General features: G+C 36.2%; 1 protein-coding gene and 1 pseudogene across 1 annotated transcript; one reads left to right on the top strand and one right to left on the bottom strand.

Moving 5' to 3' along the window:
- Positions 1 to 4,322: 4,322 nt before the first annotated feature.
- Positions 4,323 to 5,282, top strand: LOC138420730 (olfactory receptor 51L1-like). Its single transcript, XM_069554153.1, has one exon. It carries the CDS (start codon positions 4,323 to 4,325, stop codon positions 5,280 to 5,282), a length of 960 nt encoding a protein of 319 aa, XP_069410254.1.
- A 5,572-nt stretch (positions 5,283 to 10,854) lies between these two features.
- LOC138420161 (olfactory receptor 52Z1P-like) lies at positions 10,855 to 15,515 on the bottom strand (annotated as a pseudogene).
- Between the last annotated feature and the right edge of the window lie 898 nt (positions 15,516 to 16,413).

Raw genomic sequence — 16,413 nt, 5'->3', positions numbered from 1 at the left:
CCATCGAGTTGGTGATGGCATCAAACCATCTCATCCTCTGCCATCCCCTTCTTCTCCTGCCTTTAATCTTTACTAGCATAGGGTCTTTTCCAATGAGTCAGTTCTTCACATCAGGTGTCCAAAGTATTGGAGCTTCAGCTTCAGCATCTGTCCTTCCAATGAATATTCAGGACTGATTTAGGGAATGGAAAACAGAAGATTTGGAGAAGGGCCATAAACTACAAGGGTGGCACAAACAGGGTTACAGGTACAGTCTTGGATTTCTCATGGTGACTCACATCCCTAAGGACTGGAGGAACACGTATTAACTCACCCTTCTTTCCTTTAGAATTAGAGCAGTCACTCATGACAAGAGCAACTATTCTACCAAGTAGGTAATGACTGGGAAAAGTAAAACTGGGAGGTAATAGGAAAATACAGAGGGGGTCTGAGAAATCAAAGAGAGCAGGGCAGAAACCCAAAGTGTGAGAAGAAGGACCAGGGGAATGGTTTGAGAAGGAAGAGTTTCTCAGGTTATTAGAGTACATACTTTCTTCAATATTTATTGTCCATACCCATAGACAGAGGATTCAAGTCAGACATAGGTTTCTTAGATAGAACTTGCCTAATATACCCTAGACTTTCATGGCAAGTAGTTCCCTGTCTGTCAGTGCACATGACTGTTTACACAGCATAAAGGAATATTACCAGACATAACAGAAGAGGAATCCAGAATAAGAGTGATTACAGCAGATAACATTTCAGGTCCCTTCTAATCCCATGTATCAGTGATTTTTAACATGATATTAACTATCAATTAAAAACTTTAAATTAAAAAAAAAGTTTTTAATTAAAAACTTCCCTGGTAGCTCAGATGGTAAAGCGTCTTGCCTACAATGAGGGGGACCCAGGTTCGATCCCGGGTCGGGAAGATCCTCTGGAGAAGGAAATGGCACCCTACTCTAGTACTCTTGCCTGGAAAATCCCATGGACAGAGGAGCGTGGTAGGCTACAGTCCATGGGGTTGCAAAGAGTCGGACACGACTGAATGACTTCACTCGCTCTATTAATTATGTTCTAAACCTTAAGACTTACAGATTTTTTAATTTATTACCTAACTCCACTGACCTCCTTCTCTGGGAATGTGGAAGATATCAAAAGCTATGTGAATGAATTTGAAATTGCAGTATCAGGACAAAGAAGTATTGGATTGTCAAGTCAAACGGGAGCTAAAACATGGAGGCTGTGAAATAATAGATGGACCAGATACTAGTGAATATGGAGAGTAATGAATATTTATGTCGGGGTAACAGAATGCTAATGTGGCTGATCATATTCCAGTTCACTGAAGATTCCAGTTCACTGAAGTCCCCAAAATCTCATTCTTACTCTTGGTGAGACTTCTCATTCTATTTTGGACTCTTCTTACCACCCCCCAATATTGGCACCGATTAAAATGAAATGTATATATGTAGTTTCATCATGATGATCAGAGGAATTTCTGGGTAGAAAAAAATACTAAGGAGCAATTCATATTTCTTGCTATACTGAAATTTTAGTGGAGGAAAATGAGATTAAACTGATACAGTCCATTTTCTACTTCTCAGAGCATCTAGGTCACTTGTAAGATGGCCACTCATGGTGTTTCCTCTAGAGGAGAATAATTAATAGTCTCCTCTTGTCTTCCTCCTCTCATTATACTTCAGTCATTGTTGGTGTTATTGTTATCATCATCATTGTTGATGTTATCATCATTATTCTCATTTTCATCACTATCATCATCACAGAAAAAGCTCTGTACCAAGTATTTTACACACAATATTACCTTCACCTTAGCACATCCCATCAAACTATTAGTATCTTCAGTTTACAGAGAGTAAGAGTCTCTGTAAATGACTCAAAAGAGTCATTTCACCTAAATTAAAATAACTAAGCTTTGAAACCAGAATATAACTTAAGTTACTGTGATTGCAGAACCAGAGAAACAGATTCTACATAAGTGAGATGTTAGATCTCTGTCTCTTTAAAACCTCAGAGAAAAAGTCAGTGATATGATGAAAGATGACCTCTAGATCAGGTATCTTCCAGTTTTCAATTAAACTTCATGTTTACTACTTCATGTCAATGGGAGAGAACATTTATAAAATAAGAAAAATGGTCTGAATTGACTAAGCAGTGAGATAAAAACCAGATTTTTAAATTTTGATTACAGAATTGAAATTGGAAAAGAATCAACAAAAAGAAGAAAGTATTGGAAAATCTTAGCATTGAAAGTAATAATCAGTGAAATTTTGGACAGGAAGGTGAGGAGATAGACAGGAATTTGAGAAGTTAAATAGCAGGGCCATAAGAAGTATCAGTTCATACAGTAACTGGGTAGAACTTAAGTGTAATATGAACAGTCAGGAAGATTGAATTTGTTTCTAGAATGTACTTATTTGATGTCTTGATTATGGATCTTGCATTTCTTAGAAAATTATTAAACAATTTGGGGAATATCTTCTGTAATCAAGGTTATTTACATGGAACTAGAGGAGACTGAGGGGATTTCATTTCCCAGAACATTAAAGAAGACTTTCCAAGACAGAAGATGCAGATTTATTAGTTTACAGTGGAAGGTAATTTGTCCCATAGACTTTAAATTCTTAAACCAATATGTTGGTGAGCATGGAGGCTGGGCAGTTGATGAGCAAGTGGGTTTTGAGAAGTGGCTCACCTTTCTTAATACAGAGATGTCTTTCTTGACCACAGAAGAAATCCTGGAATCTAGTGGGGGAAGATATATTTTTTCATTTGAGCATAAAAGTTTTAGTGTGAATGTCAGATGCAAGTAGGCATTTTTTGTGCATTTTACTTTCGTTGTTGTTGTTGTTGTTATCTCTTATTTTTGCTTTGATGGATAAATTTCCAATCTCTCAACAATCCCTATAACTATTGTTTGGCAATTTTTTTGTAGGAAAATATCTCTAAATGATTAATCAGTTCTGTAAAGTAAGAGGAAGAATGTTCAGAATCTTTCAAATCAGATTCAAAATCAATTATAGTTTGCTTAACATTCCATAAATTATATATTTTATAATTAAAAATTTTAAAGTCAACTTATTCTTCTAAATCATCTTAACCTGTATTTACCTCTGGGGGATGCTCATCCCAGATGCTCATCCCAGAACATATTGATATTAGTGTTGACTCTATGTAGCTATAATCCCTAGGCGGCACTAGTGATAAAGAACCCATCGGCCAATGCAGGAGACTTAAGAGAGGTGGGTTCTGTATCTAGGTAAAGAAGATCCCCTGAAGGGGGAAATGGCAACCAACTCCGGTATTCTTGCCTGGAAAATCCCACGGACAGAGGAGCCTGCCTGGTCCCAGTCCATAGGGTCTCAAAAAGTTGGACCTGACTAAAGCAACTTAGCATGCATATGTGGATACCATACCTGTGGTATCAATTATGTAGTCAAACTTATGTTTAGTAAGAATAAGAGCCATCCTGACCAAATCTTGCCTGAATACTATAATGATGCCTTGCATGATATTCAAGTATTGCTGAAAAATCTATCAAGCTCAGATGAAGACATTCATACAAATCATTGTCTCTCTCTCTCTCTCTTTAGTCTTTAAGTCATGTCCGACTTTTGCAACCCCATGGACTGTAGCCAGCCAGGCTCCTCTGTCCATGGGATTCTCCAGGCAAGAATACTGGAGTATTGTAGAAAATATTTTTTTTTTTTTTAACAGGGCTAGGATAAGACCAGTGGACTTCCCTGGTGGCTCAGATGGTAAAGAATCTGTCTGCTATGTGGGGAACTTGGATTAGATCCCTGGGTTGGAAAGATCCTTTTTGGCATGGTAACCCACTCTAGTATTCTTGCCTGGAGAATCCCCATGGACAGAGGAGCCTGGAGGACTACAGTCCATGTAGTCCCAGAGTCAGATACGACTGAGCGACTAAGCACAGCATAGCACATAAGACCAGTAACGCTGGCCAAGATTGTTCTAAAGAAAAGTATAAAATTAATGTAATTTACAATGATTTTGTGTGTGCTGCTCTGGGGGCAGTGTCTTTAGAAGGAAATTGTGAATATTTGACAGCTTGTTAATAGTTCTTCATCTGAGGAGAAGGGAAAGTCCTTATAGTTATAAAAGTGAATGTTTTTCTTAATTGATGACACTCATCAATGAAATGAAGAAAAACAAAGCAAAACTATGAGGGTGAATCTAGGAGATATTATAGGACACTCTGAAGTTTTGTTTTGTTTTTGTGACACAGGTGCTGATCTTCTCATTTGTTCCCCTTCTGGAGTGTGATTGTGAATCCAGATTGTGGTTTAACAGTAAGCTCTATGGCAACTGCAAACGCCAGCAATATCCTGTCCTCCACCTTCTATCTCACAGGTATCCCTGGATATGAGGAATTTCACCACTGGATTTCCATCCCATTCTGTCTCCTCTACCTTGTTGGAATCATGGGTAACTGTACTATCCTACATATTGTCCAGACAGACCCCAGGCTCCATGAGCCCATGTACTACTTCTTGGCCATGCTTTCTCTCACTGACATGGGCATGTCCTTGCCCACAATGATATCACTCTTCAGGGTGCTGTGGTCCTTATCCAGGGAGATCCAGTTCAACACTTGTGTAGTCCAAATGTTTTTCATTCACACTTTCTCCTTCACTGAGTCATCTGTGCTCTTGGCCATGGCCCTTGACCGATATGTGGCCATCTGCCACCCCCTAAGATACGCTACCATTCTCACTCCAACCCTCATCACAAAAATTGGAATTGCAGCCCTGCTTAGAAGTGCCTTTGCCATGATTCCACTTCTAGCCCGGCTGGCTTTCTTTCCCTTCTGCCACTCTCACATCCTTTCTCATTCTTACTGTCTACATCAGGACATGATCCGCCTTGCTTGTGCTGACACTAAGTTTAATGTTATTTATGGGTTAGTTCTGATCACTTTGCTGTGGGGAATGGACTCTCTGGGTATTTTTGTGTCTTATATTTTCATCCTTCACTCAGTATTAAAAATTTCATCTCAGGAGGGGAGATTTAAGGCCCTCAACACATGTGCATCTCACATCTGTGCTGTACTTATTCTTTATGTGCCTATGATTGGGCTCTCTATTGTCCATCGTTTTGCTAAACACTCATCCCCCCTCATCCACATCTTCATGGCTCATATCTACCTGCTAGTTCCACCTGTGCTCAACCCAATCATCTATAGTGTGAAGAACAAGCAGATCCGCCAAGGAATTCTCCACCTGCTTTTCCCCCTAAGAATCAGTTCTTCTTTGATGTAGACATGTCCTCAAGTCAATGATGGCATCAACCTTATGTGTGAAAATATAGTGAATATCTATACTCTATGTTGGAACCAGAGTTACCAATAAAAGATTACTTTATAAAGAGAAATAGAACTGACAGTAGATCTAAAGGAGAGAATTGATGTCTACTGGAATTATAAATCCTGACTTAGCATGTGCTTTATAAATCTCCTTTAAGTATGAAATTGTTGGAGTGAAGTTTTAGAAATCATTTCCATCTAATTTCTCTCATTTGTTTTTTTTTTTTTAATTTTAGTTTTTTATTTTTTAAATTTTAAAATCTTTAATTCTTACATGCATTCCCAAACATGAACCCCCCTCCCACCTCCCTCCCCATAACAACTTTCTGGGTCATCCCCTTGCACCAGCCCCAAGCATGCTGCATCCTGCGTCAGACATAGACTGGCGATTCAATTCACATGATAGTAACATGTTAGAATGTCATTCTCCCAAATCATCCCACCCTCTCCCTCTCCCTCTGAGTCCAAAAGTCCGTTATACACATCTGTGTCTCTTTCCCTGTCTTGCATACAGGGTCGTCATTGCCATCTTCCTAAATTCCATATATATGTGTTAGTATACTGTATTGGTGTTTTTCTTTCTGGCTTACTTCACTCTGTATAATCGGCTCCAGTTTCATCCATCTCATCAGAACTGATTCAAATGAATTCTTTTTAACAGCTGAGTAATACTCCATTGTGTATATGTACCACAGCTTTCTTATCCATTCATCTGCTGATGGACATCTAGGTTGTTTCCATGTCCTGGCTATTATAAACAGTGCTGCGATGAACATTGGGGTACATGTGTCTCTTTCAATTCTGGTTTCCTCGGTGTGTATGCCCAGAAGTGGGATTGCTGGGTCATAAGGTAGTTCTATTTGCAGTTTTTTAAGGAATCTCCACACCGTTCTCCATAGTGGCTGTACTAGTTTGCATTCCCACCAACAGTGTAGGAGGGTTCCCTTTTCTCCACACCCTCTCCAGCATTTATTGCTTGCAGATTTTTGGATCGCAGACATTCTGACTGGTGTGAAGTGGTACCTCATTGTGGTTTTGATTTGCATTTCTCTAATAATGAGTGATGTTGAGCATCTTTTCATGTGTTTGTTAGCCATCCGTGTGTCTTCTTTGGAGAAATGTCTATTTAGTTCTTTGGCCCATTTTTTGATTGGGTCGTTTATTTTTCTGGAATTGAGCTGCATAAGTTGCTTGTATATTTTTGAGATTAGTTGTTTGTCAGTTGCTTCATTTGCTATTATTTTCTCCCATTCAGAAGGCTGTCTTATTTTCTCCCATTCAGAAGGCTGTCTTATTTTCTCTCATTTCTAATCCTAACTGTGATTCAAGGTTACCCATCCATGACATTTTCCTTGAGTATTCTAAATGCTTTTTTTTTTTTTTTTGCTTCTTGACATACTGTATTTGTCCATGATTATTATGTTACATTTCTCATAAGTGTGTTTATAAATCTGCTGAAGTTACCTTTATTAAAGTTTGAAAAAAATCATATGTTGATGTAAGAGCTTATTAGAACTCACAGCGTTTTATTTACCTTCATGGTGCATCAGTAGCATATTTTAAAATTTTATACACATGTTCAGTCTTTTCTGAGGAAATTTAGTTTCACCAGGAACAGAAACAGTCAACCTTCATAGTCTGTTTTTACTTAATTTTCAGAAATAATTTTGATCTTATAGAAAGCCGCAACTCAGAACCTTTTGAAATTCCTGAGATAATGTCTTGTGAAGTCAGTGTTTATAATCCATGGATTAAATTATTCTAAGAATAATTTAGGATATAATATTCAAATGTAAAAATTCTAATTCACTAAGGTATAGCCACTTACATTTGTGATAGCAAGAAACAAAATATAAATCCTTTTGTCCAGAACTCTTTTAGCATACAAACTCTTTTCATATAACTCAAACGATCTAGTTTCATGTATACATAGAGTTGCATAAAAACCTTACACTTCTCATTGAAATGTCTTAATTCACATGTCTACACTTTTTCAAAGACAAGTAAATTAAGCAGAAAAAAAAGATTTAAGAATGCTTTATAACTTTCAGTATGTATATTGGTTTTAATAATAAGTAAGATGTTTTCTCAAATCTTACTCTATCTACTGTAAGAACTGTGTCTCATGCAGCTTGCTACTTGTGAGAATGAACACTAGCTTAGTTAAATTATGCACTTAATAATTATTGAATGCATAATTGATTAAGAAAGGAATCATTCATTGGATATAGAAGAGCTAGTTCTTTTGTATTTTTAAAAATGTCTTGGAGAGAAAGATTTCACCTGTCATGAGCCCACATTTCATATAACCAAAGAGGTATTATTAACTTAAAATTATATTTCAAATGTCAAGCATGTGAAGGACATCTTCACATGACTAATTTTTTTGCCTAGTTTGAATTCAATTATGTCTGTTCCCATCCCTCCTTATCCTATTTCTTAATTCTATTTCTAATTACCCTTCTCCTTCAGCATATTCACTTTGACCAAAAGGATATCAAGTGAGAATAAAGCAAGATATATGAACATTGGACTTAGTTAATATTTCCTGAAGTAGATAAGAAAAATAAAATTAATAGAAATAAATTTTAGAAGAAAATGTGAACATTATCATCTGCTGTATGTCAAATGAATAGCATTTGACTATAGCCATTCAATAAAACCTTCATATTCAAAATATATTTTTAGTGTCTGCTTGCTGAACACATCTATTGTAATGCTTGTGCTCCAAAAAATGAAAAAAATTATCATTTTTTGGATAACAGAAATATATTTAAACTATTGAATGTTAGACTTTCCATTTCACTCACAAAAAATATATATAAATGAATATCTAAATATGCAAGGCAACTTTTGACTTTATGTATTATTATCCTCTAATGTTTCTTAAGATGTATTATGAGTTACATTATATTCATAAAGTATACTTTACTAAAAACATTCAGAAAACTCATAGTCTCAAAATTAAGATAGCTCTTCCAGCAAAATATAGTCAGTGAAGACATGAGTAACTGAATAAATAAATGAATAAATAGCATTTTGTCATGCTATGAGTACAAGTTTGCATAATGAATTGAGAACAGAAATATTATCTTGCTTTTAAAAATTTAATGAAAGCTGAAGTCCCAGCAAATAGTGCTATTGAAAGAGGAAGGCCTCTTGTTCTTCCCTAAATTCACAATAATATGATCTAAGCATCTATCTTATTTGTACATGGGTTTATAAATTGAGACACTCTTACTCATATTGTTATATATAGTAATGTTCAGTCGCTAAGTTGTGTCTGACTCTTTGTGACCCCATGGACAACAGCATGCCAGGCCTTCCTGTTCCTCACCATCTCCCGGAGTTTGCCCAAGTTCATGTCCATTGAAAAGGTGACACCATCCAACCATCTCATGCTCTGCTGCCCTTTTCCCCTTCTGATTTCAATCATTCCCAGCATCAGGGTCTTTTCCAATGAGTTGGCTGTTTAATCAGGTGGCCAACGTATTGGAGCTTCAGCTTCAGCATCAGTCCTTCCAATGAGTTATTCAGGGTTGATTTCCCTTAGGATTGAACTGATTTGATCTCCTTGCAGCCCAAGGGACTCTCAAGAGTCTTCTCCAGCACCAAATTTGAAAAGATCAATTCTTCACTGTTCAGTCTTCTTTAAGGTCCAACTCTAACACCCATACATGCCTACTAGAAAAACCATGGCTTTGATTATATGGACCTTTGTTGGCAAAGTGATATCTTTGCTTTTTATTGTTTGATAAAGTCATGAGTATTTATTTGCCTTCTAAAAGCATTCTCTGCCTACCTGAAGAATCTATAAGATATCTAGAAGGCCAAATAATAATTTATTGTTGTGTTCCAATCCCCTATCATTAGGCAAAAATGCAATGATATTGTTTTCATTGTGTCAAATGTTAATTTTTGGACTGTGCATTGATCATCTTTATGCTGCAGAAAGCCCTTTGTAGCAAAGCATGATAGCAAGCAAAAATCAGAGCAGAGTATGTCAGTATCCACTTTAACATCTAAGTATTTAGCTTTTTTTTCTATGTAAAATGTCACTGCAAAATATTTCATTAGCATGCTTAGTCTTTCACTCATTCAATTGAATAAATATGAAAACATAATTTCCTTTTAAAAAAGCCTATAGCATGGATAAGTATGTGATTACACAGAATATCTAGAAACAACCATATATATTTATAAAAAGAATTATAACAATATAAATATTTTCAAGACAGTCAAATTGCTTCAACCACTTGACCATGTATATATTGCTTCAACCACTTGACCATGTGTATATTTCTATTATGTTCATGATGTACTTTTTTTACTGTTTGATGCCAAAGAAATATTTTAGCTCCTGTATAAATCAAGAGATGAATATTTTCTAGTGGAGATAAGGAATTACTTTGCAGTAATTATGTTATGAGAGTTTATAGATGATAAAGTTTGTCCTAGTACTATGGAATGCAATTAGCAAGAATATTTAGTGTAGGAAGAGCTAAACTAGGACAATGGCATGTGCTAAATATAAACACACCAAATGAAACCAGTGAACAGAATCCAGACCACTTATCATACTTTTCTTCCCTTCAGAATTTCCCTGACACAATTTCATCCCCATTAAATCAGAATAAGGGATATAACAGTTTGGTCCAGGTTGAACAATCTGACCCAATATAGGGAAATTATGCATCTTATCCCACAGTCATTGTAGCTAAGACCAGATAGTGTCACCAGATTCAATAAATAAGTCATCCACTCCTCCTGGTGAGGTCTTATAGCAGGCTGACTTTAATCCTACCTGAGATATAGATATTCAGATTACCCTTGGCTGTCATGACATCCATAGAATGTTACCATGAAATATCCTGCTTTTAGTTTTCTTTATCTAACCAAAGGTAATTTCTATTGTTTGTCACCAAAAGAATCTTTAATACACTAAGGTATTGAAAGAGATAAGAAATTCATATTTTGTGGAAGCAAAAGGAAATTTTTTGAGAGGAAAGGAAATGAAATATTCAGATTGTAGGTCATATATAATGCATAAGGTATATTGGGGGTTTGTTACATAAATTCATTAGCATTTTTATTAATTAAGATGCTTATCCATTCAACAAATGTTTATTAATTATGTGTATGTTTTGGGCCCTGTGGATGTTATGGTAAGAATGGAATCAAAACAAATTCATGAATATATAGAGTTTACATTTTGTCCTATCCATAGTAAATTGATGTAGAAGAGGCATTGTTTATTATCCAAAGGATATTTACATGTTCTATGTAGCTACAGTGGCACATTACCTTAATTTGTTCAGATAATTCTTGGTGGTACTTGAGCAGTACCTTGTTAGCTTCCTTTTAACCCAATATCAGGGAGATAACATTTAGAAATACAATTTTTTAAAGCCTTATTCATTGCATAGATGTTGCAGGAATAAATCTGTCCAGATTGATTTAGACTTGGTATTTAACCCTGATTCTCAGTCCTGGACTCCCCTGTTCCTTGTTGCTTTATTACTCTTGGATCATTTAGGTTGGGCACAGAGTCCTAGCACTAGCATCCTGATCTCTTTTGTCTTTACTCCATAAACAACGGGGTTCATGGTAGGTGGCACCAGTAAGTACAGATTTGCCAGGAGGATAAGGACATGCCTGGGCACATGGTATCCAAAGCTATGGGTAAAGAAGGAAAAGAAGGCCAGAGTGTAGAATATCAGGATGACACATGTATGGGCTCCACAAGTTCCAAAGGCCTTTGTCCGGGCTTCCCTAGAAGGCAGTCGGAAGACTGTTCTCAAGATTAACCAGTAGGACAGGGAGATAAGGACAAAGTCCAGTCCTGTGGTGAGGAGAGCAGCAGTGAGCCCATAAATGCTATTAGGGACAATGCTATTGCAAGCCAATTTGGCAATGCCCATGTTCTCACAGTAAGTATGGTGAATGACGTTGCTCTGGCAGAAGTGTAGACGGAGAATGAGTAGGACACCAGGGGTGACCACAGCCACACTTTGAGCCACCAGAGCCAGGACCACTTTGCCAATGAGAGAGCCTGTAAGTAGGGTAGTATAATGGAGTGGTGCACAGATAGCCACATAGCGGTCAAAAGCCATGGCCAGTAGGACAGCAGATTCAGAGAGAAACAGAGCATGAACGAGAAACATCTGCATGAGACAGGCAGGAAATGTCGATATGGAAGGGCCCTGCCAAGAAGCATAAGAGGCATTTTGGGCACCATGACAGTACAAAGTAGGACATTATTGAGAGCTAGCATGGCCAAGAAGAGATACATGGATTCATGGAGGCTTCTGTCCCAGATAACCATCGCCATAACCAGGCCATTCCCTGTTACAGCCAAAAGGTACATGAAGCTGAAAGGGATGGAAATCCAGATTTGGAAGTCTTCTAATCCTGGGACACCAGTCAGCAAGAAGGCAGTGAGGGGAGTGGATGTATAGTTTGATGTTGTTCTAAAGAAGTGGCCAAAATCTATTACGTGAAAAACAGAAGGAAAAGAGCCAGAGTAAATAACAGTAAAAAAGAGCACTTTTTCCCTCAACTGAGTCAAGTCTTAAGTACTAATTTTAGTATTGTAAAGTAGAAGAACGTGGTCTAAGAAAAGTTACTGAATAACTGAATGATCATTGGCAAAGTGCTCCCTTTTTATGGGAAAACTTTTTATCTCTGAAAACTTTGTGAATAAGAAATGTTGAGATGAAATTTTTATTTTTTGTAATGCCAGTGATTATAACTATATGATTTATGCATATGTCTTTTGAACCTTTAAGAGTTCTATATATATAGTGTTTCTTTCTAATTTGATAATAAATTCTTAAAACTGAAAAGGTAATTTTTCTCTCTCCTTTGTCTTGGTAGAAATGAAGATTGGAGAGAATTAATATTCCATTGTTCAGTGGACAGATTGACTGGGAGGAGATGGAATGGTGGTCTGACATAGAATTGGAGGCAGCATAAAATGTTGAATTCTTGTTTCAATACTCAGGGGGTGAGATATTTTCTTTGGTCTAAATTTTTTTTACAGTAAAGAAAAAATAGTTTTACTCATCTGCCCCTCATCTAAACTCTTGAAGACAATGTTCAAATTAACATGACATTTAAACTGTTGTACAAAAATTATAATATTAAACATACCATCATTTAAGACTAATTCTCAGGGATCATGAAATAGAATCAGTGAACACAAAATTCAGAATATTACAGAATGTTCTCATTCAGAGCAAGAAAATCACTGAAAAATGTCAAGACCCAATGTTATTCACTATCTGTTACTGAAAAAATTTTTGAAAGAACAGAGTGACTGCAATTTTTATATTCACTAACAAAAGAATAAGATCAAATTTTAGCAACTTTTTCTCAATAGCAGCAATTCTTTTCAATATATCAAAAATTATAAAATATTTTCTGAAAAAAAAAGCTTCAAATTAAAAATTATCCATGTTTCAAGCCCATATAAAACATACATTTAGTCAGTCATATTGCCAGTCAAAATTAATATTTTTGATAAAGGCATCATATATATAAATTCACAATATTTGACTGAAACAGCATGTTTCAAAGTTAAGAATAATAAATATTATTTCATCTAAAAAGAACAATACAAATTTTGGAATTCACAATCTTTACTTTTCATGTGAGATCATCACACCATCTAGCAAATGGAAAACTACTCTTCATTTCAAGATATCTAGCAGTACTCCCTTAAGTTAACTGAAGTCCTTTTCAAATTATACCAATACTTATCAAAGAATTAAGGCACATTACCAAATTATCAGCACAAACTGATCCTTATTTCTCCCTCTCCCACGCCTTTCATGAAATTCCAGTAGGAAGAAAAAAAAACAAAATTCCTCATCAAGAAGCAAACCCATAGAATAAGTAAAAGAACTTTTACTGAAAACTCTGAGAGGTTTTTAAATGTCTATTCATTAAAAATATGGAGGTATAGCCACAATATTATCAATGTTGCTAAACTGAAGCCTTGTTTCATTTATCTGAATGTCTCCCCAAGTATGGCCTGGCTTTACTGTAAAGCAGGCACATGGAAAATGTTAGCAGGTTTACATGGAAGACATATCAGATATCAGCACAGGAATGGACAATAAAATAGTAATGGTAAAAATAATAATTGCAAGTATTTACAGTCCTTAAAATGTGCTCAGCATTTTCCTAAATTCTATTCTAACCACTTTAAATGAATTATCCAATTTAACAGTCACAACTATCATATAAAGTAGTCATTTTAGCATCACAGCTTTACACAGAAAGGAACTTAGTCTTTGAAGGACTTTCTCAAGGTCACATTACATACATGATGAGTATGGAAAGCCTGCTTTAAAATTCAGGCCTGCAGAACCCACAGTTATAAGCTTGAAACTGTTCTAATTTACCTTTTAGATGCATGCTTTTTCTAAACACTTAGACCCTAAAAAGGAAGATCTTGAATTCCCACAGTGACATTCCCAGGTTATAGGCAAAAAGTCATGCCTAACTAATAGGGGTGTAGAAAGATATATGTTTATAGATGCATCTGTATTGTACATAGATGTTCATGAAAAACAGCCCAGGGAATAACCTCTGGGCTGAGAAATCTTTTGGGTATATTACATGCTGAGCAACTGCTTTTATAACAGAGACCTACAGTCAACATTTGGATTAGCTGACTAAATTTATCTTTCATATTTCATAATTGGATTTTCCAGTTTTAAATTTCATTTGATAGTTTTCCATCCCAGAACAGCTTGTTAGCAACAACTCTGCACTTTTTCCAGCTCTTTATGCAAACCTGTTAGTGTAAGTCAGTCATGTTCTTCTCTTTGTGACCGCACAGACTGTAGCCTCCCAGGCTCCTCTGTCCATGGAATATTCCAGGCAAGAATACTGGAGTAGGTAGCCATTCCCTTCTCCAGGGGATCTTTCTTACCCAGGAATAAAACCTGGGTCTCTTGCATTGCAGGCAGATTCTTTACCATCTGAGCCACCAGGGAAGCCCATACTATAAAATATTAAGAATTTTCCTATATCGTGACTTCTTTTCAACATGACCATCTATTGTGACAAACTATTGAGACTATTTGAAAATATGTCAGCATATTACCAATTGTCCTTTATTGAAATATGTTAAAGTTTCAATGAGAGAAAACTGTGATAATATTTGGAGGACTCTCACTTTTGAAATGAAGCTTTTAAAAATTAACATATATTACATTATAGACTGGGCTTCCCTGGTGGCTCAGCGGTTAAAGCGTCTGCCTGCAATGCAGGAGACCTGGGTTCGATCCCTGGGTCAGGAAGATCCCCTGGAGAAGGAAATGGCAACCCACTCCAGTATTCTTGCCTGGAGAATCCCAGGGAGAGAGGAGCCTGGTAGGCTACAGTCCACAGGGTTGCAAAGAGTTGGGCATGACTGAGCTACTTCACTTTCACATTATAGAACAGATTTATATTTAAAGAAAAAATGAGAAGGTACAGAGTTTATATATCCCTTTAACTCTACCCACCCAATTTTGTCTTAATATTAACCTTTTGCATTAGTGTAATATATTTGTTACAATTGATGAGGCAATGTTGGTACTTTATTAAGTACACTCCATAGTTTAGTACTTCAGTCTTTTATTGTACATCTTTTGAGCTTTGACAAACAACATGCATCTACCATTACAGCATCATACACAATAGTATCATTGCTCTACAGATTCCCTGTATTCCACCTATTTATTTCTCCTTCCCTTTAAGCCTTCTGACAACCACTGATCTTTTTCTGTGTCTATAGCTTTTTGTTTCCCAAATGTCATGCAGTTGGTTGGAATCATACAGTACTGTAGCCCTTTAATATTGACTTCTTCCATTCCCATATATACTTTAGTTTCTCTCATACCTTTCTGTGGCTTAATAGCTCAGTTATTTTGATTCCTGAATACCATTCCATTGTATTGGTGTACCACAGTTTATCCATTCACTTAGAGTAGAACATATTTTCTACTTATTTTCTTTAAAAATTTCTTTTAAAAATATTCCATTTTCCATTTTTTAAAAATATTGTGTGAGAAATTTAATTTGTAGGTCAACAAGGAAGGAAAAGGACAGATTGCATCTATTTGGTTTGGAAACTGACTTCAACTTACTGCACTTTTATAAAAGTTTCATTGTTAGTTTCAGCCTGTTTCCACATGGTGATCTATGAAGAGACTATGTTGTGAAATGGAAGTAGCAAATACTATGGTCATAATTCTATGACTAACAATGGATAGTCCTCTGAGACTTAATTTCATCCTCTGTAAATTGTGTATAATAAGCCAGACCCACTTTGGGGCCATATTCACAAGATGTCAGATCTGAACCACTTAGCAACATATGCAGATGCATAGCAATTAGTTAACTAAATATAAATCTGTGGTTTTTCAAATTTTTTCTTTGATATCCTAGCAAGCCATGTATCTAAGTCATCATCTTCTTAACCCTTGCAGCTAGATAATATAATGTTAGCTAGGCCAGTAAGTGAGGACAGCAGAAGGCTGCATTGTATCTATTATGAGAAAGCAATTGGTTGGGTGCTTATTTACTCGGATACTCTCTAAGATATCTGGACAACTCACAAATATCTGAGTCTTGTCCCTGGGAACTATGCACAATGCGGTCTTGTCCACAAACCAACTCCAATGTACTTGTTTCTGAGATAATCCTGAATAACAAGTTCATTCAGATCCAAGACTCTGATGATTGCAGGCACTCTTAGCTGGGTTCTCTACTCAGAATCTCTAAGGCTGCTATCAGTTTGTCTGCTGGGCTGCATTTTCATTTACTGCTATCTACTTTTCTTTTTCCCTTCTCCCTCCTCCCTCCTCTGCTTTTATTTATGTCCTCTATCAAATATTATAAACTTAGGAACTTTGAATTTAATCAGTAAGGTCTTTGGAGTTATTGTACACATCTTTCATTTATAATCAATAGGCAACACTGGATTCATTGTATGGACTATGCATTGGGCATTTGTTTTTATCATTTGTACATTTACTTATGTCATTGATATTAATCATCTACCTGAACTAGGTTGTTATGCTATAACAACC

Source organism: Ovis canadensis, chromosome 15 (assembly GCF_042477335.2).
Source record: "Ovis canadensis isolate MfBH-ARS-UI-01 breed Bighorn chromosome 15, ARS-UI_OviCan_v2, whole genome shotgun sequence".
In the NCBI taxonomy this organism is placed as follows: domain Eukaryota; kingdom Metazoa; phylum Chordata; class Mammalia; order Artiodactyla; family Bovidae; genus Ovis; species Ovis canadensis.
Note: the sequence above shows the minus strand (reverse complement) of the source record. Positions and strands in the feature narration are given on the sequence as shown.

Bases quoted from the DNA above. Each gene is read 5' to 3' on its own strand.
- LOC138420730 (XM_069554153.1), top strand. From the start codon at position 4,323: ATGGCAACTGCAAACGCCAGCAATATCCTGTCCTCCACCTTCTATCTC.